Source organism: Neovison vison, chromosome 10 (genome assembly GCF_020171115.1).
Source record: "Neovison vison isolate M4711 chromosome 10, ASM_NN_V1, whole genome shotgun sequence".
Lineage (NCBI taxonomy): Eukaryota > Metazoa > Chordata > Mammalia > Carnivora > Mustelidae > Neogale > Neogale vison.
The window spans coordinates 42,285,801-42,309,708 of NC_058100.1; the positions used below are offsets into that span (position 1 = coordinate 42,285,801).

At 43.1% G+C, this 23,908-nt stretch overlaps 1 protein-coding gene across 3 annotated transcripts in view; it reads left to right on the forward strand.

Annotated features, from left to right (window-relative positions):
- Window positions 1-23,908, forward strand: part of CNST (consortin, connexin sorting protein) — a 110,484-nt gene that overhangs the window by 57,081 nt on the left and 29,495 nt on the right. For all 3 annotated transcript variants that reach the window (XM_044267080.1, XM_044267079.1, XM_044267081.1), the window contains 4 exons: window positions 12,177-12,382; window positions 20,558-20,588; window positions 22,477-22,563; window positions 23,025-23,139. In XM_044267080.1, the coding sequence (XP_044123015.1) occupies window positions 12,177-12,382; window positions 20,558-20,588; window positions 22,477-22,563; window positions 23,025-23,139 (439 nt within the window). The remainder of the gene's footprint in view (window positions 1-12,176; window positions 12,383-20,557; window positions 20,589-22,476; window positions 22,564-23,024; window positions 23,140-23,908) is intronic.

The following is a 23,908-nucleotide window of genomic DNA, read 5'->3' on the forward strand; positions in this document are numbered from 1 at the left end:
GGAAAAACAATATATTAATTGCATTTAAACTTTGGTGGTGTTTAAAAACAACAACAACAACAAGACTGCGGTGCTTGTCTATAGACCTGGATGAAAAGTCTGAAAATTAGCATAATTAAATGTATGCTTAGGGGAATCTCTTCATATTTTTAGTTTTTTAATAAAATGAGTTAAAGTATAAAATATCTAAGCAGACTTCTAAGAGGAAAATTGGGAATCCAATACAGCTAGTTGACATATTACACATAATTTAGAGTCTAAATCCCAGAAATATTTATGTGTGCTAATTGTGTATTGGATATGCAAATTCTAGAAAGTGGTGGAACTTGCGGGAACAGCTATGATAGGAAGGGTGCAACTTATGTGCTCATGGCATCAGCTGCTTTTACAAGAGTCAGTGGACATGGAGATTGGCCTTTCACAGCCCTTGGGAGCACCCTGGGCATGAGTCCGTTACAGTTCCCCCAGGGCCCTGGGATCATGCCTCCCATCGGGCTGCCTGCTCAAAGGGAAGCCTGCTTCTCCCTCTCCCACTCCCCCTGCTTGTATCCCCTTGCTGTCTCTCTGTGTCAGATAAATAAATAAAATCTTTTAAAAAATCTAAATATTGAGTTCATGATACTCAGACAGTCTGTATCCTAAGTAACTGAGCCTGTTCTATGAAAGGAGAGAAGAAATCCTGGTCTTTGCTCAAGGCTGTCTGGCTGGAGGCAGCGGCGCGGGAATCTGGAGTTGGGCTTGTTGATCTAGACCTCAGAAGGGCTCATTAAAATTTCTGATGAGTAATTAGTGCTCTGCTTCCTTACGAGCTCAGCGAGGCACTCAAGCTGTAAAAGGAGCTGCTCCTTCCACTCAGCAGGCGCGTCCCTCGCGGCATCTCCCAGAGAGGGAAGTATGAGTGTCCTTTTGAAGGTTACGTGGTGCTGGCCTTCGGGTTCTGCGATGGCACGTGGCCACTGAAGCCTGGAGAACGGTGGCTCAGCAAATCCGAGGAGCGCGCCTTCAGCCTTGGTTGGGTTCCGCCCCTCCCAGCGCTCCCGAGACAGGAAGTGATTGTTAAGACGCTGCCTAAAATAAAGTCCCGCGGTCCCATCCCTGCATCGACGCTGTAGTCACCTGCCAGTCAGTCATCAGAGACCAGCGCTGCCACTTTCCAGGCCCTGGGTGACTGTCATCCTTAGCCACGCGTTGAGGAGGAGTCGGGTCACGTCCCTTAGGTGGCCGGGGCAGCTGGATGGCGGCCCCAGCTCCCAACCGCAGCCCTGCGCCTCCCTGTGGGGGCAGAGGAATGTGCCGGGCGGGGCGGAGGTAATGGTGCCCGCGTTACATAAGGTGTCCCTTTGACCGCAGGTCAGGTCGCAAGGAAGTTGACTCATTTTCAGATTTATCTCACTCAAAACACTAGGGCCTAGCTTGAGGAAAAAGAAGGAATACCTCCCTTTTACCACTTAAATGTGCTTAGCCAGTGATTAGAGATATTTAAATATGAGCGCTAGAGGCTCCTGGGTGGCTCAGTGGGTTAAAGCCTCTGCCTTCGCCTCAGGTCATGATCTCAGGGTCCTGGGATCAAGCCCTGCATTGGGCTCTCTGCTCAGCGGGGAGCCTGCTTCCCCCTCTCTCTGCCTGCCTCTCTGCTTTCTTGTGATCTCTCTCTCTCTCTCTCTCTTTCCCTCTGTCAAATAAATAAATAAAATCTAATTAATTAATTAATTAATTAATTAGAGAGTGCTCCTCTCCATGTTTCCGGCTCTCACCAGAATCTTGCAGCGAGGAAATGTGGGAGGAGAAAAGAGCAAAGCACAGAGAGTCTGCCATCGGAGCTACATAAACCATTATCAAAGATGATTTCTTTTTTAAAGACTGATTGATTGATAGATTGATTTTAGAGAGACAGTGTATATGAGCTGTGGGGAGGGGCAGAAGGAGAGGGAGAGAAGCAGACTCCGGGCTGAGTGGGGAACCTGACCTGGGGGCTCCATCTCATGACCCTGAGATCATCACCAGAGCTGAAACCAAGAGTCCCTCGATCAACCGACTGAGCCACCCAGTCGCCCCTTAAAAATTACTTCTGAGCCATCTTCCAAAATTATGGCCAAGGTGTGGATCAGCCTAAACAACAAGTGGTTTGAGGAATTCAGTTATGTAATGGCTCCAAGAATCATAACATAATCATAAATGAAGGCTTTTTTTTCCTTTTTATTATTTTAACATTGCAGTAAAACACGTATAACATAAATTTGCAATTTTAAGTATACAGTTCAGGGCCATTAATTACATTCATAATGTTGTGTAACCATCACCACTGTTTCCAAAATCCACTCCAAGCGGAGACTGTAAGCATTAAGGAATGTCCCTGCGTGCTTCCTCCCCCAGCCCCTGGTAAGCTCAGTTCTGCTTTCTGTCTGTATGAATTTCCCTGCTGTAGATCATTCATCTCAGTAGAGTCATATACTCATTTGCTTTTTCGTGACTGGCTTCTTTCACTTCGCATGGTATTTTCAAGCTCACATGTTGCGGCATGTATGTGCCACATTTTGTATATCCGTTCATCTGTGATGAACATCCCTTCAGCTTCTGGCTGATGGGAATGAGGCTGCCGGGTGCCTGGGTGACTCCGTCAGTGGAGTGTCCGACTCCTGATTTCAGCTCAGGTCATGATCTTGCCCTGCACTCAGCAAGGAGTCTGCTTGTCCCTCTCCCTCTGTTTTCCCACCCCCCACATGTTCCCTCACTCTAGCTCTAAAACAAATAAATAAATAATCTTTTTAGAAATGTGAATAGGGGCGCCTGGGTGGCTCAGTGAGTTAAGCCTCTGCCTTCGGCTCAGGTCAGGATCCCAGGGTCCTCAGATCGAGTCCCGCATCGGGCTCTCTGCTCAGCAGGGAGTCTGCTTTCCTCTCTCTCTCTCTTTCTCTCTCTCTCTCTGCCCGCCTCTCTGCCTGCTTGTGATCTCTGTCTGTCAAATAAATAAAATCTTTAAAAAATAAAAACGTGAACAATGCTGCTGTGAACATTGGCATACGTGTATCTGTTCGATATATGGCATACATATATCTGTGCCTGTACACCTAGAAATATGCCTATTTTAGGTATATATGTAGAAATGGAACTGCTGGATCATATGGTAATTCACATTTATGGTAATTCACATTTAATGTTCTGAGGAATTGCCAAACCGTCCCCCGTAGCTGCACCATTGTACATTCCTATCAGGGATGCACGGTGGCAGTGGGGTGGGGGTGCGGGTCCAGCTTCTCCACGTCCTCGCTTACTGTCCATTTGTCTGATGATTGCCATTGTCCTGTGTCCATCTCAGCCTATTGATAGTGATGCCGTGGGCTAGAAATGCCAGGGGCCACTTACCTGAGCCTGTATTACTTGAGGCAACCCCCATAGACATTTCCCTGACCAGAGCCAAAGTTGTGGCTGGACTGGCCCTTGTGGTTCTTATTATGATGACAAGACACACCTCGGTAACAACCATAAGTGAACTTGGAAAAAACAAGGTTTATAATTTACAAGTTCTAGAGGGTACGTTGCATGCCCAAGGCCACACAGCAAGATCATCTGTAAGAAAAAGAGGAGAGCACACTGGGGTTCTGTCTTTATCGGGTCGGGGGTGGAGTGTCTCGGACTTTGTGGGTGAATTTAAAACAGAAAAGTAGAAAATAAAGCACAGAAAGGGAGAAGGGGTTGGTCAAATGGTAAATTATCTAGGTCAGCCAGGGCTTTTTATGAAAAGGGGAACTACATGGGTGGGTGGCCTGGCCCTTCCTCTGGTTGTGTCGCTGGTAGCATATTTATTCCAGACCAGCACTTACATTATAGTCAAAAGACAAATGGTCAGGCTTACACTATAGCCATAATTATGGGTATAAACTGGTATCTCATTGTAGATTTAATGTGCATTTCCCTAATGGCTGGTGATGTTCAGCATCTTTCATGTGCTTATTGGCCATTTTTATATCTTCTTTAGTGATATGTCAGTTCAGGTTCTTTGCTCATTTTTGAGTTGGGTTCTTTGTTTCATTATTGTTCAGTTATAGGAGTTCTTTATGTATTCTAGATATTAATCCCTTATCAGATTTATGATTAGAAGATATTTTCTTCTAATTCTGTGGATTATCTTTTCACTTACATCATAATATCCTATGATGCAGAATATTTTTAATTTAGATAAAGTCCAACTTAACTAGTTTTTTTCTTTTATTTGCTGTGCTTTTCATGCTGTTTCCAAGAAATCCTTGGCAAATCCAATGTGAATAAGATAATTCCCCATTGTTTTCTTCTAAGAGTTTTATAGTTTTAACTCTTTGATCCATTTTTTTTTGAGAGAGAGAGAGAGCACACAAGTGTGAGTGGGGAGAGGGGCAGAAGGAGAGAGAATATTAAATAGGTTCCATGATCAGTGTGGAGCCTGTAGATGCAAGGCTCAATCTCACAACCCTGAGATCATGACCTGAGCCAAAATCAAGTTGGTTCCTTAACCAACTGAGCCACTCAGGCACCCTGTCTTTGATCCATTTTGAGTTCCTTTTTGTACATGGTATATATAAGGTAAGGGTCAACTTCATTCTTTTACATGAAGATATCCAGTTACCCCAACACTGTTTGTTGAAAACAATGTCCAGGGATGCCTGGGTGGCTCGGTCAGTTAAGTGTCTGCCTTCAGCTCAGGTCATGATCCCAAAGTACTGGGATCGGGTCCTGCATGGGGCTTCTTGCTCAGTGGGGAGCCTGCTTCTCCCTCTGCCTTGCTCCTCTTGCTTATGGTCTCTCTGACAAATAAATAAAATATATTTTTTAAAGATTTTATTTATTTATTTGACAGAGAGAGATCACAAGTAGGCAGAAAGGCAGAGAGGGAGGGGGAAGCAGCCTCCCTGCTGAGCAGAGAGCCCGATGTAGGGCTTGATCCCAGGACCCTGAGATCATGACCTGATCCGAAGGCAGAGGCTTAACCCACTGAGCCACCCAGGTGCCCCTTCATCTACAATTTCTAATACCCACTTTATAATGCTGCTGTGAGAATCAAGAGTATATGGGCTTATAGTATGCTCCATGAGAGGCACTAACATTTGGTCAACTTTTTTCCCAGAAGTGTTTGAGTACCTGCTCTGCATCAGCACTGTGCTCAGGGCTGAGGTCACGGCGCTGGGTGTACGCCTGCCCCACGCGCACCTGCCTCACGTGCACCTGCTCGCTAAAAGCTGACAGCGCAGGCAGAGGGAGCAGTGTGAACAGAGCAGCTTGTTCTCTGCCTGGGTGGCTCAGTGGGTTAAGCCGCTGCCTTCGGCTCGGGTCATGATCCCAGGGTCCTGGGATCGAGTCCCACAGCAGGCTCTTTGCTGAGCGGAGAGCCTGCTTTCCTCTCTCTCTCTCTCTGCCTGCCTCTCTGCCTACTTGTGATCTCTCTCTGTCAAATAAATAAATAAAATCTTTAAAAAAAAAAAAAACACCATCCTGCATATAAGATAGTGTCCTTATACTCTGAGTTGGAGTGTGTAGAATTTAAAATGTATTAGGCCTTTAAATAACCCTTCTCCTGTCCTGAAATGTCCCCAGCTTAGCTTAGTCGTCACTGTGAACATTTTATTCTAAGCATCATCACTGCTGCGACCTTTACCTCAGCCTCCATGTCTTCTGCGTGGCATCCTGCTAATTCCCATTTTGTCCCTGAGAAGTTTTCACTCTCCTGAGTAATTACCACCTAAGGTAAGGTACCAAGTGTGAGGTTGTGCCTTTACTGAAGCTCATTGTTTTCCACGTCACACAGGGTTGTATTTACAGATGACAGACCGACAGTAGATTAAGTAATGGAGAAGAATGTGAATAATGTCAGGGGACATTCCTAATGTTTTCAGGTAAAGGATACTGCTGTATTCTCCCACAATATGTCTCTTAACCACTACCAGAGACAGATTCCAAGTTGAATTTTTAAAAAATCACATGTCAAAAAACAAATACCATACGATTTCACTCATACGTGGAATTTCAGAAGCAAAGCAAATGAACAAAGAGAAAAAAAGGAGCAAACAGAAAAATAGTCTCTTGGGATGCCTGGATGGCTCCATCGTTAAGCATCCGCCTTTGGTTCAGGTCATAGTCCCAGGGTCCTGGGATCAAACCCTGCATCAGGCTGCCTGCTCAGTGGGAAGCTTGCTTCCCCCTCTCCCACTCTGTTTGTGTTCCTCTCTCACTGTGTCTCTCTCCATGTCAAATAAATAAATAAATAAATCTTTAAAAAATAGACTCTTAGTTATAGAGAACAAAGTGGTAGTCAGCATAGGGGAGGGTTTGGGGGGCTGGGGGGAAATAGGTGAAGGGAGATTAGGAATACACTTATCTTGATGAACACTGAGTAATGTAGTGAGTTGCTGAATTACTATATTGTACACTTGAAATTAACATGACACTGTGTGTTAATTATACCGGAATTAAAATAAATAAATAAGTAATTGTGTGTCAAGGGGCATCAGGGTGGCTCAGTCCGTTCGGTGTCTGACTCTTGATTTCGGCTGAGGTCTTGATCTCAGGGTTGTGAGATCAAGCCCCACACTTGGCTCTGTGTGGGCATGGACTCTGCTTGGGATTCTCTCTTCCCCTTTCCCTCCAAACTTCCCCCACTCCCACTCCCACTCTCTCTCTGAAAAAAAAATAAAAGTGTCAAAATGGACAGAATTCCGGTGGTATGATGCATTGAATGAAATCATTCAAGGCAATTCATCTCTGAAAGAAGGTAGTTACAAATAAATTTTTTAAAAGATTTTATTTATTTATTTGACAGAGACACAAGTAGGCAGAGAGGCAGGCAGAGAGAGGAAGGGAAGCAGGCTCCCTGCTTCGCAGAGAGCCCTATGCGGGGCTCGATCCCAGGAGCCACCAGGCACCCCTAATTTTTAAAAATAAAACCTGAAGGGGCATCTGGGTGGCTCAGTGGGTTGGGCCTCTGCCTTCGGCTCAGGTCATGATCTCAGGGTCCTGAGACAGAGCCCCACATGGGCTCTCTCTGCTCAGCAGGGAGCCTCCTTCCCATCCCCCTCCCTGCCTCTCTGCCTACTTGTGATCTCTCTCTCTCTGTGTCAAATAAATAAATAAAATCTTAAAAAAAAACCAACCTCAGTAGGCGCAAGTAAACACTGATGTTGATTAGAGCTTGGTGAAGTTGACAGGTGTTAACTTAGAGGCCTATGAATTTGTCATATCTGCATATAAATAGTATCACCAAATTGCTTAATGTGGAGTTCTAACTATAACTCATTTGATTTTCACAAATGAAAGTAAATAGAATTTTATGTTCCTGTATAGATTCATATCTGGGGAAAGAAAGTTTTAATTAAATTAAATAAGGTTTTGTAGCAAAGATGAAATGACATGTTGTACAGTGTACAGTTTTTATTTGGCTTTCCTTCTTAACTCTAAATGTCTTTACCAGAAAATTTTTATGTATCAGAAGGAATTTTTGTACTAATTGTGATGTATTATTACACAAAAGAAAACTTTTATAAGTTCATGTGACATCAAAATTATTTTAAAATCCAACATGTTGGGCGCCTGGGTGGCTCAGTGGGTTAGGCCTCTGCCTTTGGCTCAGGTCATGATCTCAGGGTCCTGGGATCGAGGCCCGCATCGGGCTCTCTGCTCAGCGGGGAGCCTGCTTCCTCCTCTCTCTCTGCCTGCCTCTCTGCCTGCTTGTGATCTCGCTCTGTCAAAGAAATAAATAAAAATCTTAAAAAAAAAAAAAATCCAACATGTTTACTACATTATCCCATTATCTCTGGGCCTGCAGTGTTTCTGCCAAAAAATCCACAAATAACCTTTCTAGGGGGTCCCTGGTCTGGAAAGGATTTTTTTCTTTTTGTGTCTTCTTAAAAATTACTGTTATTTTGTATTTTCTACATATTTCATCAGTGTTATTATAGGAGCACTGGAAACCCCCCCGCAAGACTTTTATTTTAGTAACCTCTGTGCCCAATATGGGGCTCAAACTCATGACCCCGAGGTCAAGAGCTGCACACTCTTCTGACTGAGCTTAGCCAGGCAACCCTTCTTGCTGTTTTAAAAATACTCTGTTTCTTTGATTTTAGATAGTTTTATTAGAACATGTCTTAGAGAAGATCTTTTTGGTTGGTACTTTTGGGGAACTTATAAGCTTCATGAACTTCGATGTCCAAATCTTTCTACGTATTTGGAGATTTCTTAGTCATTATTTCTTTAAGTTAGTTTTCTGCCCTCTTTTCCCTCTCTTCTCCTTCTGGGACTCCAGTAATGAATAGATTGTTTCTCTTCACGGTACTGCACAATTCCGGTAAGTTTTCTTCATTCTTTTTTTTTTTTTTTAAAGAATTCCTGTAGTTTTTTTTTTTTAAGGTTTTATTTATTTATTTGACAGAGAGAGATCACAAATAGGCAGAGAGGCAGGCAGAGAGAGAGGGGGAAGCAGGCTTCCCACTGAGCAGAAAGCTGAGCCTGATGTGGGGCTTGATCCCAAGACCCTGAGATCATGACCTGAGCCGAAGGGAAAGGCTTAACCCACTGAGCCACCCAGGCACCCCTCTACATTCTTTTTGATTCTTTTTTCTTTTTGCTCTTCTGACCAGATAATTTCAAATGACATATCTTTTTTTTTTTTAATTTTAATTATTTGTCAGAGAGAGAGAGAGAGCATAAGCAGGGGGAGCAGCAGGCAGAGGGAGAAGCAGGCTCCCCACTGAGCAAGGACCCTGATGGGGGATGCCATCCTAGAACCCCAGGATCATGACCTAAGCCAAAGACAGACACTTAACCAACTGATCCACCCAGGCCTATCTCAAATGAAGTATCTTTAAGTTCACTGATTCCTTCTTGTGCTTGGTTGAGTCTGCTGTTGGTGCTCTCTGTTGAATTTCTCATTTTAATGTACTCCTATTCAGCTTTTCAACTCAATGTATTCAGTCTATTTCTGTTTGATTTTTATGATGGTTTCTGTTTCTTTGTTTAAGTTTTCATTTTGTTCCTACATTATTTTCCCAATTTTGTTTATCTATCGGTATTTTCTTATTGTTCACTAAATTTCTTTAAGAAGAGTATTCTGAATTCCTTGTCAAGTGGTTCATAGATTCTCCAGTTTTATAGGGTCTTTTATTGAGTCTTTATTAGTTTCCTCTAGTAGTGTCATGTTTCTTGATTATTTGTGATCCTTGTGGACGTGTATTAGTGTCTGCCCACCTAAAGAACCAGTCTTTACGGAGTGGCTTCAACAGGGCAATCCTTCACTACTCAGCCTGTCTGGATATTCTGGGTGAGCCCATTGATGATGACCATGGGTGGGCTTAGTGCTGGAGTCCTCAGGTAGGCAAATCTAGTGCCTGGGTCAGCAGGTCAACAGGCCTAGTGCTTTGGTACGCAGGGGTCAGCCTACTGCTTGGGTCTACTAGGGTGGGTCTGCTGCTGAGTCCATGTGGGTGGCCTTAGATCCTGGGTCCGTAGGGATGGATGAGGTACCAGGGACCACTAGGGTGGTGGGCCTGACAGCTTAGTCTGTGAGAGCCAACCTGGCTCTGATGTTGGCTGAAAGCCTGTACCCATAGGACCCGGTCTGGAACCTGAGTCAGCTGGATGGTTGCTTGGGGCTGGGATGATCCTGGAGCCTGGGTCCATGGGAGCTGGTCTAGAGGCTGGGGTCATAGTGGCCAGCCTGGTTACATTTCTTAAATCACTGTGGAGACTGAATGTTTGAGATGGTCGGATTTAGGAGGAATCTGAGGTCTCATCTGGCCAATCCCTTCATTTTAAAGATGAGGAACAACAGTATAGAAAATAAAATGTGTAATCCAAGGTCACTTGGAAAAATAATGACAGAACTGCTGTCTCCTGGTCCATTCCAATGGTTTTTTATTTATACTACTCTGTCCCAGCAAGGAATAGTATCTTAAGAGGTAAGTTTTGTAATTAAGTTGTCTCTGAAGCTCATTATTTTCAGCCCCAATAAATAATCCTTTTGTGGTATGAGTCTTTCAAGTTTCCCTGACCTCTTAACCCATTTGGAATGACCCATGTGAGCCTAGTTCATATTTTCTGTTCCCTCCCTACACTCGGCGATTAAACTACTATATTCTTTCGGTTTATATTGGCCTTCCATTGCTCTTGGTATCTTTAGACTTGTGTATATGCTTTTCAAACTTTTGTTGGTTTTGTTCTAATATTCTTCTTTTTGTTACAGTTTCTTTTGTTGGCTCCATAATTTTATGTACCAATACATTCCATGTTTATAAATTGTATGTATCCATAATATTAATTAATAAAGTAACTTGAAAATGGATCTAGCAAGAACCATGGCCATTATGGGTCTACACTGTCTAACAGATAATCACAATCCGTGTTTCCAGTTCCATTATTTGGGATGCTGTTCTGAACTCCTTTAGATATACTTGATCTTAGCCAAAAGGCCGAGAAGCGATGAACTCCTTTAGATAGAAAGTCATAAGGTCTGTCATTTTTCTTTATGTTTGAGAATCTTGTCCTTTGGTAATATTTTACAAGGGTTATCTTTTCCTCCCCTTTGTTGAAAATGACCATTACATAATTCCTACATGTTTTCAAGGAAGAAGCATGGAGTACTATTTGATAACTATGTGGGAAGAATCTAATCAAGAGAAGTATAGAATTTGGGTGGCTGGCTTTATCACAGTCTATATGAGATTAAATGTCTTGGACATAGTAGTGTAGCTGGGGAAAAGAGAAAGAAACAGTAATTCTCTTAGTTTCTTTGTAGTTCTCTGTGGAAAGCTTCTCTTCCCATACTGGCACTACTACCATTTGGTTAGAAAAGTAGATAGCAGAAGAATAATCCATGTTTTCAAAAATACTCTTCCTGCAAAATGGCAGGCCATCACTAAGCCCTGTATTTCCAGATCCCAAATGATATGAAATTCATAGAAGGGAATTTTCTAAAATATAAGGAATCACCATAGGTGATTGATTTTAGAAATGACAGCACTTGGAGTTTTCATGCTGAAGACACTGCTGGTTACAGTTACAATAACCACAGCCTGTAAGTGAATCCCTGTGGATGCAGGAGTTCCGACCTAATGCAGATGAAACCTTTCAGCCATCACCGTGATATAATCCAGCATCCTGCAGGCTCTCTACAGAGTTCAGAGGGCAAGTTTACCATAGGCCCCATTTCTGTTATACAGAAATGCATGGATTTTGTTAGGGTAAAACATAAATAGGCATAGATGGGAAAAAAATATCCTGTTAGAATCTGTAGTCGCTCAAGTTGCAGAATGTTTTACTAGGGAGATGAAGAGCTGACCTTTTGGATAGAGCAGTGGATTTATTTAGAAGGCAGTAAAGGCAGAATTCCGGGCCCACTCCAGAGAGCTCGCAGGAGGCCTCCTCAAACGTGGGACAGATACTGCATTACTGAGAAAGAGACGTTCTGAGGCTGATCCCCTAAATGGACGTACAGATGCAGACAGTCTGTTTAAGGTGAATATGCAGTTAGAGCAGATGCTGAGATTTCCATGAAGGGTGAAGTTCAAACATGTAGTGATTAAATTTTCAAAATTTGGTACATCACATCAGGAGCTCTAGGCCAAGTATTTCTTCATGGATTATTTATTTATTTATTTATTGACATTTATGTTTGGTAGCTTCTTATTACAAAAAAATTTTCCATGGCCATTGGCTCTGGCATCTGAATTCCTGCTGCTCTCTTGGGATCCAGAAGTAGTGCTACAGTTATCAGACCAGAGTTTAAAGAGAAGGGTTTAACTTCTTTAGCTGTTTTAGAGGATAAGTGCATTTACCTTGCTGTTTAATTGTTGTATTTTGAGCAAGCCAGGACTTTCAATTACAGCTAAGCCGTTTTTTCCTTTGTTGACTCAAGTTTGTGGTCAGGTTTTAACCTGCATACTTTCCATTGGATCTCTTTTTATTAATACTCTTAATTAAAATTCTGCAAAAATGGTTCACGTGTGTGCTAACAGAAGCAGTCAGATGACGGCACAGTTTAACGAGGACAAAAATCTGTGGTTCTGAGCTTTCCCCCCATTTGATTAGCTTTATTTGCAAATTTTATGCATATTTTAATGTTTTTATGCAATTTTATGTTAGCAGACATAATTATTTTAAGGTATTCTATCAGGAGGATACTTCATCCTAACGTAGGCATTTTTTTTTACTTCTTAAAGGACTTTCTTCAGGAGATGCCACAGCTTTGATGCAAGAAAATGCACTCAGTGCGTCCACACCCGCTGTGAGCGATGAAGAGTCTGCAGAAGTGAACGCTAACGATCAACCGGAGGCCCCGAAGCAAGTTCTCCAGTATCTGTTCTCACTCATACGAGGGGAGGTTGAGCAGTTGGATTCCAGGGCACTCCCCCTCTGCCTGCACCAGGTACTCCCAACAAACCCTCCACGTCCCACCTCCCCACAGTCCTGGGCCTGGGGTTTGGAGTCACTGGACAGACAATTCTTTGTAATTGATTCCTCCCAACCTGTCACTGGAGAGAGAGCCCAGGATGTGATCCTGGGTCAGTGGCTGGTGGGAACTTTAGCATATGGCTACTGGTGGCCACACATTGGCCTTCAATAATCCACTTGTAGTTCAGACAATCACTTGATTTATGTAGTGAATACGCTGTGTACAAGTTAAGAGTCGGTGTAGCAAGTGCTTAGTAAGTACCACCGAGATGCCAAAAACTCTGCTAGACACTGGGGAAACAAAGATTACGTAACAGAGCATGTGTGTAAGAGCCAGTGCGGAATAGGAGAAACACTTGTAGAGATAAATAACGGGAGACGTCTGTAGTAAGTGTTGACAGATATTTAAGGTTCGGCAAAAGCATAAAATGTGTGATTAGCTCTCTTCTGTGGGCATCAGGGGAATACAGGATGACTGGGCTGGTTTTGTGGGGTGTGTAGGCACTTACGAGATGAGCGGAGTAAGCTGGAGCTGGAGGAGAGGTCAGTCCCCACAAAGGCAAGGCTGAGATGCTGTTGGAGATTAAGATGGGGAGGAGGTGGGACTTCACATTGGATGGCTAGGGCAGCAACCGCGTCCCTCCTTTTGGGACTGGGAGTTTTTAATGGTGGGAATGCCAAATCCAATGTGAATTGTAGAAAAATAACTCTGCTGATGACTGGGAGGGTAAATTAGGAGATGGGGATTCTGAACACCAGGAGGCCTTCTGGATGGTGGTGAGGCAGAGTTTTTACACAACAGCTAATTCAGAAAAATAAGATATGTATGAGCCGCATTTAATTTTTCCTTCAAAATGAAAATAATGAACTAATGGAGACACTAACCAAGCAATTTCCTTACAGTCCTGGGACCAGAATTTGTTTATTCCATTCAGTGCATCTGTTTTTGGAACATTGTGGGAGAAATTTGAATATAGGCTGCATGTTAAATAATATTATTGCCCTAATTCCCTGAGACTGGTAACAGAATTAGAGGTTTTATAGGACAGTGTCCTTGTTCTTGAGAGAGATGTGCCCACATATTTGGGAGTGAAGTGACGTACAGTGAAGGGTATTATGATATTTTTACTTATCGTTACTTATGATACTTCAGCAGGAAAAAGTACATAAGAGAGGAAAAGACCGAGAGAGAAAACAGATTTGGCAAAATGTCAACAATTGACAGATCTAGGTGAAAGGTAAATGGCTGATGATTTTACTCTTCTTTGGACTCTTTCGATAAAAAGTTGAGGAAAAGGACATTTGGAGTAAAGATGGAAAAAGCAGATGTAGTCAGATCTTTTCAAGGAGTTTCTGTCACTGGGCTGTTGTTGCTTGAGAAAGGTGAGAGGAATGCTGTTTTCTACTGGTGCACGATCCTACAGCAAAGCAGTTCTAGCACATCTAGGCCTGAAGATTGTTTAAATGTTTTTCAGTTTATTTATTTATTTTTCTTTTTTGTAACCTCTACCCACCACATGGGGCTCAAACTCACAGCCTCCAGGATCAAGAGTCATGTGCTCTTCTGGTGGCCCAGCCAGGCGCCCCCTTCTTGTCTCAAAGTAAAATTCTGCCCACCCTCCCCAGGGCCCCCCCCCACCCTTCCCACCCCCCAGAAACATATCAGTTTGCTGAGTCCTGTAGGTCCTGCTTCTTAAATATCTCGGCCATCTGTCCTCCCCTGACAGAGGGGCTTAGAGAGCATGGTGAGGATTTAAAAGCGGGGCTTTGGGCTCCACCACTAACAATCTAAGTGGCTTTCAGTGTGTTCTGTAACGTGGAGGACCAAATGGAGTAATATGTGCGGAAGCGTTTAACATAGTGCTTGGTACACAGTAAGAGCCAAATAAAGAGTAAGCATTATGATGGCACCCTCACTGCCACTAATTCAAGGACTGCAGGTGATTCTCAGGTGCACTGTAGCGTCACCCCTCAACATATGTGCATGTGTCCCCAACATTGTGGATACTCCCCGACATTACCTGCAGTGCTGGTATCAACCCCAGGAAGTGAGACGCTGGTATCAGTATTATTCCACGGACAGCCTGTGGTTCCGTCTCCCTCACATCGTTCCACAAACATGACTAGTTCCCCCTTACCCAGAATCCCATGAAGGAGCACACATTGCATTCGGTCATCAGGATTCTTTAGTCTTCCATAATCCCAAACAGTACCTGCCTTTTCTGTTTTGTTTTGTTTTTCTTTTTTAAACTTAAGAAGAACCAAGAATTCTTAAGAAGAACCAAGAATTCTTGTGGGATGCCCCATAATTAGGATTCATCTGGTTGTTCCTTTATGATTTGATTCACTCTAAAACACTTTGGACAAGGATTCTGCTTTGGTAACATTCCATGCCTGATTCTCTCTTGAACCCACTCCAGTCTGGCTTTTGTCCCCACACGCCATGAAAATTACATTCTGAAGATCGTAAGTGGCCTCCATGTCACATGTTCATGCCCATTTAGTGGTCAGTGCTCAGTTTTCCTCCTGCTGGTGGTGGGAGGAGCTTTGACAAGTTGAGCTTATAGTCCATTTTGAAGCACTTTTTTATTTGCTTTGGGACCCTCCCTTCTTGTCATGTTTTATCTGCCTCCATATTTTACTAATTTTTTACAAGTTTTTTTTTTAAGATTTTATTTATTTATTTGACAGAGAGAGACACAGTGAGAGAGGGAACATAAGCAGGGGGAGTGGGATCGGGAGAAGCAGGCCCCCTGCTGAGCAGGGAGCCCCACATGGGGCTCAAACCCATGATGGCGCCCCTAAAGTTTTGTTTTGTTTTGTTTTGTCTATTTAAGAGAGAGAGAGAGCACAGCAGAGGGAGAGGGTGAAGCAGGTTCCCTGCTGAGTAGTGAGTCCGATGTGGGACTCAGGTCCCAGGACGCTGGGATCATGACCAGAGCTGAAGCCAGATGCTTAAGCCACTGAGCCCCTGATGCGCCCCATATATTTTACTAATCTTTACACGTCAGAGCTCTCCTGTATGCAGTTCTGAACTCTAGGCTTCAATAGGCAGCCTTCTGAGGTGGCTGAAGAGCACTTCAAACTTAAGATATCTGAAATCAGACTTTGCTTTTTCTCCCAAATCTTCTGCATCCCTAGTTTTCCCCCTTTTGTTAAACAGCAGCTCCATCCCTTTAGTTGCTGAGACCAAATGCTTTGAAGTCACCTTTTCTTTCTTTCTCCCCCCACATCCAGTGCAGTGAGTGCAGGCTGCAGCTCCGTGTGCACGGGTACCTGGAATCTGACCCCTTCTTGCCTCCCTCATTGCCTCCGCCCTGGTGCAGGACTCAGACCTCACCTGGATTCTTGCAGGGAACTCATCACTTTAGAAATCCCCACCCTAACTCTCCCTCTCCCCTTTGTCTTTGTCTTCTACACGGCAGTCATTTCGTGACCCAGAGAAAACATAAGTCAGATCCTGTCAGTCCTCCACTCAGGGCCCTCTGGTGGCTTCTCTTGTTAGTCAGAATTAAAACTAAAATCCTTACAGGGCCTGTGAGACCCTGCACGATCTGGGCTGTTCCCTCCTAGACTTTAATTCCGAAATGCTCCCTCTTACTCACTGCTTCCCAGGTCCACTTGCCTCCTGGCAGTTCCTCAGATATACAAGGATGCTCCTACCCCAGGGCCTTTGCTGTCTCCTTTTACCCCTTTCTGAGGAAGCCTCTAGAGGCTGCTCCAAAGCAGAGGGGTAAACCTGGGAGCACGTGGGTGTGAGATACCAGAAATCAGGTGCTACCCAGGAGAGGGGTGAAGAGAGTCTGGAGGTGCAGGAATGTTCTAAGATGGCAGCTCTGGACCAAGGAGAGAGGCTCCAGTTCTGTTTGGAGGAGACCAGAGTAGTCTGGGGAGAAAGTTCTATATAATTTTCCTATTTCTGAGTATTTGCTGTTTCTGAATGTATTGAGGGAAGTTATAGACTCTTGGTGGCGTGCTTGGAGTTGTATAGGTGGCAAGTGCATGGAAAACTGTGCCCCCCCCCAAAAAAAAAGTGGGGGAAAAGGAAAGGAAAAAGTAACTCCAGGGAAAACAAAAAGTTTTCAGGAAAGGAAAATTAATAGTTTACTATATGGTTTGGCTTACAGTAAGGCAAACATTAAATGTTACCTACCCATTGTTACAGTATAACCGTATGGAGTAGGGGAGTGTGTGGGGGTTGGGCACTGTGTGTTTGTAGAATTGGGGCCAGGGGAGCAAAAGGCTCCGTCCTCATCTTCTAAAACCCCAAAGTCCAGAAATGGCCAAAACAGGCATAATGTTTGGGGATACACAGGTTAAAAGAGAAGGAAACCAGATATCTGAGTGCTTGATCCTGAAGAATGGAGAGAAAGCCAAGAGGGCAGGGCTTTGTGAACATGTATCATAGGACTGTTGGACTCCTTAAACCCCATGCTTACACAATTTTAATGAAAATAAGAACTGAAAGGAGATAGTGATAAATCAAGGATAAGGTGAGAAAAGCATGCTGGTTACAATGGTGGTGGTGGCCACAGAGAGGGATGGAGTGCAGTCCCTTTGAAGGAGGAATCCCTAGGACGTGGAGTGGTAAGAGAAAGGGAACGAGAGAAGTCTGGGATGGCCAGGAGATCCAGGCTGGGCGAGTGGCAGTTCCATGAACAGAAATGAGGAATTGAAGAGGGAGAGTCCCTTTGGGGACAGTTGTTATTTTTGAAGTGATATTCCATCAGTGAATATGTGCTAAAGGCTGTTGGAAACATGACTGCAGTTACACCAGATATGGACTTGTATTTTTAGCTCTTGAAACTCTTGAAGATTCCATTTAGAAATTCTTGCTCTCGGTATGAATCATCTTTCACACACTTAGTTAATACGACTGCAGGTTAGCTCTAAGTATATGACTGAAGTCATAAACTTGGAAGCTTTTCCTATAGAAGTGGGAAGAAAAACCTCAAGCATGGTACTCTGTGCTCAGTGCGTTTGCACTGGAAACTGGTGTCAGACTCAGGCAGGCAGTGGACCCCCTGGGCTTCAAGGCTTCCGTGACTATGGCCAAAAATGAGACCTTCCTACTTCCCCTCTCTGGTTCCTGGTAAGTAAAGGAAACCTAGAACCAAAATAACCTGGAAACTTGAAACCTTCACACTGTTGCCCTCCCAGAGTGATCTTCAACTTACTTCTCCACATGGTCCTACTCTGAGTCTTGCCCTTGCGGTTCAGACTCAGACTCAAACCATTTTCAGCATCTGCCGCTCCATGCTGGCCCCCACGCTAGATTCGCACTCCCTCTCTCTCTCTCTCTCTTTTTTTTTTCTTTTAAAGATTTTATTTATTTATTTGACAGAGAGAGATCACAAGTAGGCAGAGAGGCAGGCAGAGAGAGAGGAGGAAGCAGGCTCCCCGCTGAGCAGAGAGCTCCATGCAGGGCTCGATCCCAGGACCCTGGGATCCTGACCTGAGCCGAAGGCAGAGGCTTAACCCACTGAGCCACCCAGGCAGCCCGTGCACTCGCTCTCTTAATTCTGACAGCAGCCTTGTCTCGCAGAGTCCCAGGTACCACTGTCCCTATTGTACAGATAAGGAAACTGAGACTTGAGACATAAAAGGACATGTCCAAGGTCACATGGCCAGCAGTGGCAAAACTGGGACCAGAATGCCGTCCGGTTAGTCACCTCCACACCTCACGTTTTGTTTCTCCTCTACCGGGCTTCCTCCCAGATTTAGACATATGGGACATCAAAGAAAATTCCGTCAGCTCTTGCCCTGCTAGACTGCCCAGGGGCGTGAACTTATTTTCCCCAGCTGCCCTTTCACCTGGAAATGCCTGTTGCTTTTGAGGCCTTGGGTCTCGTGACCATACCTTTATAGTTGCTTTTATGGTATTGGAACCATCACAGAAATCTGAAAGCTAATTGAAATGTGTATTTCTGTAGTGCGAGAAAGTCTGGTTTATAAGAGTGTGAAGCCTTTTATAAATGAGCGTGTGCCAATGGTACATGAGGGCAGAAAGGCAACAAGAATGGCTTTGAAGAGCCAGACATTTCATCTTCATGGGCAACCGGAGACTATATTCAATGTGATGTATAATAGAGAAACTCGATGCCATGCCGGAGACTTTTGCAAAGTTAGTGATTTCTATTAGACGTGACCCAGCGGTGTGCTGGAGTGCACTCCTATAGCTCACGAGAACCATACTCAGTGAGGTCCTTCCTGTTGGTCGCTGGAAATTGGCTGTGGTGGAAGCCTTGACGACACACAAACGAGTGAACACTACAGGTCAGGGCTCTCCCCAGTACTCGAGAGCCAGGCATCAGGCACGTGTCAGCACACTACTGGTCGTAGTACGTGGAATTCTTGTTTTGTAAGTAAAAAAGTGGTTAAATATTGATGATTTGATTCCATTTGGTACTGTTAGATGGATGAGCTGATGAAAGACAAGCAGAATGTTGAAAATCGGTTTATCCTTTGCAAAGTCCTCAGAATATAAAGTATGTATGGACTCAGGCTTTAGTTTAAAGTATTTTTTTTTTAAAGATTTTATTTATTTATTTGACAGAGAGAGAGAGAGACCGTAAGTCGGCAGAGAGGCAGGCAGGGGCGGGGTAGGGGGAGGAAGCAGGCTCCCTGCCGAGCACAGAGCCTGATGTGGGACTTGATCCCAGGACCCCGAGATCATGACGTGAGCCGAGGGGAGAGGCTTAATCTACTGAGCCTCTCAGGTGCCCCAAGCTTTAGGTTAAACTAAAACTTTGGAAAGAGGAGACTGAGTCCACTTGTATTTATTGCTTATGGAAAAATGTTGGAGTGATAATGTAAACTTTAAGCTAGGTAAATATTTTCCTTTTAAATTATGCTGTTTCCACTGTGGGATTTGCGAGAAACTATTCCTTTGTTTTAAAATTTAAATTTGGGGGCACCTGGGTGGCTCGGTGGGTTAAGCCTCTGCCTTTGGCTCAGGTCATGATCTCGGGGTCCTGGGATCGAGCCCCGCATCGGGCTCTCTGCTCAGCAGGGACCCTGCTTTTCATCTCTCTCTCTGCCTGCCTCTCTGCCTACTTTGATCTCTCTCTCTATCACATAAATAAATAAAATCTTTAAAAAAATAAAATAAAATTTAAATTTGTCCCCCAGTTACCTCATCAGGGGATGCCCTCACCCCCTTCCCTCCAGCAGCCCTCAGTTTGTTTCCTATGATTTAAGAGTTTTCTATGAAAAACCTCCCTTTTTGCTAGATTATAGGCTTGACAAGTACCATATTACTCTTCACATCAGCAGCTAGCTGGAAAACGGATGCAGGGATCTATAGATGGAGCACCTCTCTTACTAGAGACTTAGTAAGAGTGAAACTGTTTTAAAAGTATGAATAATTTATATGAAATATTCTAAATATGACAGCAGTCTCTGCAAGTATTTCTCAGTGAAATTTTCCAATGAATACATTCAGTTTTGCTGTTGTTCTATTTACAAATGCTGTATCTAAATAAAAATATAAGTGAAAGATCCCCAAATGTTCAGAATCAAACAATTTTTCAATTTAAATATGCCTTGGAATGAAGCCGGTAACTGATAAGCCTCGACTGGGGCCAGCCCCCCAATCTCTGCACTGCCCCCCACCCCTCCAGTGCCCTTTACCCCGTGCAGCGTGGCGTTGCTCAACTCTTAGCACTTGGCCCTGAATTTTCTGAAATATCGAAAGAGAACCAAAAGTCAGTGTCCCGTGAAGTACTTGGTGAAATGCGAATGAGTCTCATGTGACTTCACACATTTTCACTTTTTGATTTACAAGACGGAGTCACTCTTTCAGCCCGTTACGCTGTTGTAAGGTCCCGTAGTATTTTCCTCAGTCTCTAGAGTTTGTGCTTCTAAACTCTAATGTCTTGGTGAAGTTGACTTGACTTTGAAATAGAGCAGGGAGAGAGGGGTTGTTACAAAGACCAAAGAACGTGTCCATTCGCTTTGCTTGCGATCAGTGACTTCAGAAATGTGTCCTGTGCCTCCAGGCAGATTTCTTCTCAGCTGGTGTGTGTAGTTCAGAGTTTTCATAGTCTGATGTCAAAGACTTGGAGGATGTTGAGGTGTTGATTTGTTCTGTATTTGCCTTTTTATCCAAATGTTAATCTAACTTCCTGTCTTTGTTTGTTTTTAACAGATAGCAGAGTCCTATTTCCGGGAGGAGGACTGTATCCTTTTCTTAATTACAGGAAGACATTCATAGGACTCATGGAGAACTGCCCATTTTTTAAAAATTGAGTTTGCATACAATAACATATATATCTATCTGTTGTTTTCGATGGGTGTTTCAGTGGTGCACACAGCTTTGTGCACCCATGTATCCACCTCAGAAAGCAAGGTGTAGACAATTTCTTCCACTCCAGAAAATTCTCTAGAACCACCCAAATTTGGCCTTCCATGAAAAATTCCCAACTTTACTACCATCTAAATATTGGTGTGTTTATGAGGGGCAGAAAAAGGCACATTGCTAAAAAATATAATTTGAAAATCTGTTGGGTTTTCTTTCTTTTGAATTAAAACAGAAGCATAAGTTAAGTGATATTCGTGTGGTAGAGCCTGGGGAGCACATTACACATAGTAGATCTTGTGAGTGTCTTAGTCTAGCTTTTAGCTACAAAAGGAAGACTGAATTCTTCACTTGAACTGAGCAGATCAAATGCTGTCAAGTGAGACTGTATATTAGCTTTTATACAGGAAACATTTCTTCCCTCAGGTTTCCAATTGCCCTTTGTAAAAATCACTTCTCTTCTCCAGGGATGGCCCCATATATAGACTCTCTAAAGAATGTGCCCTCACCGTCTGTGTTTCCCCGCTTGTGTGATTTCAGCTCCGTCCTCACCTTGTTGACTTTGTTCTTCATCTCCAAAGAGGTCGAGGGAAACGCAGTCGTTACCCAGAGCCCTGTCAGATCGACCGTGGTAACCACCTCAGATGGTGGCAGCTCGGGACTAAGTGCGCAGGAGATCTAACTCTGGTGGAAAGGAAGCTAGAACTCTTCTTCTAAGCAAATAGTGAGCACAGGGTAGTGTAGTATAGACCAGCATCCACTTCCGGCCTTGGGGGCGGGGGCTTCATAGTGTGCACCCCCATGGGCCTCAGAATCAGAGCTTCTAGAGATCAGACCTAGGAATGTACATTTTTAGTAAGTTTTTCAGATCACTTTTGTGTTCAGTAAAGTTTCAGAAACTTCAGTATACTTATGTCACGGGCAGAGGAAAGTGGAATTGCCCGCACTTCTCCCTGGCCTAGTTTATGATCCCTGGCATAGTTTGAAGACTACAGATGCGAGAGAGAGCTGAGTGTTCAAGTGATCATGGGAAGGGCAGAAAGCTAACCTGCGTTTTCTTCTCTTCCCCTCTTTCTGGGTCAGCATTTAGAACATGGCCCAAAGGAAGGCAGACAGTTGGGCAACTGACCACGACCTCGTATGCTGCTAACTGTGTGATACAGATGGAGAAGAAGAACCTTATAGGGAAATCTACAGAAGAGAGACTCACACAATTACAAAAACCACTCTGGCCAGTTAATTAAATTTTTACCAAAGATCCATATAATGTGGTGCTCTGTCCTTGTATTGGCTTGCACACCTTTGATCTTGTGAGAGAAAAGCATTCAGTGAGAAAAAATTAGAGAGTCACGGTGAGTCGAAATCAGGAACACACGCTTGACTTGACTAGAGGGTAATGTAGTTGCTTGACAGAAAGTAATGTAAGGCGAGGGAAAAAATGGGAAACATTTAGATTCCAAGATTCCAGGTGGATCCTGTTTGCAACTAAATTCCTCTTAATTGATTCTGCTAGAGATACACTGGCAAGTGAGCATTCCTTGAGCATTAAAACCCTCTTTTAGTTTCTGTTTGTTGACAGAATGGAACCCGAGTAGCTATGGCATCAAAACTTACCTACTCCAAACCAAGAAACCCTAATTTTAAAATATTAAGTATTTAATTTAATATTTGGTAAACTCCAAGTTTCCCAATTTCAAGAGGACATTCTTCCAATATGAGGCTAAATGTAAAGAGTCTGGATTTCTATTTTCCTCAGTTTTTCTGTTCAGATGAGAAAGCAATGAAATTCATTCAGCTTGAACGACTGTATCACGAGAAATTGCTCGCAAATCTCTCTGCCATTCAAGAAGAGTGGGGTAAGTACAGACTTAGAAGGGCTGTGCACTTTTCAGTAATCTAACACCTTCCTATCTAGAAATTTAACTTATTTAACCTGGTTTTGTAAGTCAGGAAAGAGATGCCTCAACAGTTAAGTTAACGTTGCAAGGAAAGTAGCAATTTTACCAGGAGTCTATGTCCTTGTGAGAAAATTTCTCTCTGTATTTTGCTCTCTGTATCCATGCCAAGAAAAGAACACACTTAAAACTGTTTGCATTTCTTCCAATCCCTTGGCATGCCCTACTGGCTAATTTCGTCCCTGGGATAATATTTACTCGTATTGAAAAGTAATCACTTAGCCTTTTTTCACTGTGTTAACTTGGGCTGTATGAGAAGATAACTTTGCCGGGGGATTTTGAGCGGTGGCGCCAATTAACTACTTTTGCCCTCCTAAATACGTTTCATGATATCCAGTAATTAACAAATATTTTAAATTTAGAAACAAAATGGAAAACGGTACAACCACATACAGTTACAACTCTAAGGAATTCAGAAAAAGGATTTAATGGTGAAGATTTTGAACGACTTACTAAGTTTTGCACAACACACCAAGAGTAAGTACATCAGTATTTGTATAGAATGAGTTGAAGTAGAGTATCGAAGAGGCACTGAATATTTGAAATTCATGGTCCATTTTTTATTTGTTAATGTTTTCAGTGGGAGATATTAAAACAGATAAAGTCATTAGTGTTTATCTGATTGGCTTTTATCATAGTTTCTGAGAACTCAGTAAAAGTTCAACTTTATGTAAGTTCAAAACACCTTCTAATCAGAAATTTTAAAATACAACTTTTAATTTTGATCTCTTTTTGGTTGAGAGATTAAGTGATTGAAATGGGGAAAAAAATTGTGTATTAGAATTTTTTTTGTAGTTGTTTGCCAGTGTGTATGTTGTAGCCAAAACACATCTGTAAGACTTGTCTAATGGCGGGAAGCAGAAACGGTGCAATATTTAACCAAAATACTGCAGAAGGAAAGGTACTTTTACCAGATAAATTTTTTTTTACATTTACTAGATTATTTTAAATTGCTTGATTTGTATCAAAGATTGGGATTTTTAAAACTAAATCATAGTAATAATGAAGCATATAAATATATTTTTTAATTCATTATTCTAAGACTCAGAAATCTGCAGGCAAGGATACATGATAGTGTTTAAACTAGTGATGTTTAAATGAGATTTCTAAGATGTACAAGACACTGCAAGATTTAGTCCTGTGGATAACATTTTCTCCTTTTCCTCCGGAATCACAAAAAGTAAACGAAAACTCTTACTTGTCCGTAATGAAACAGACCCAGCGTAGTGCACAGTTGCATTAGGCT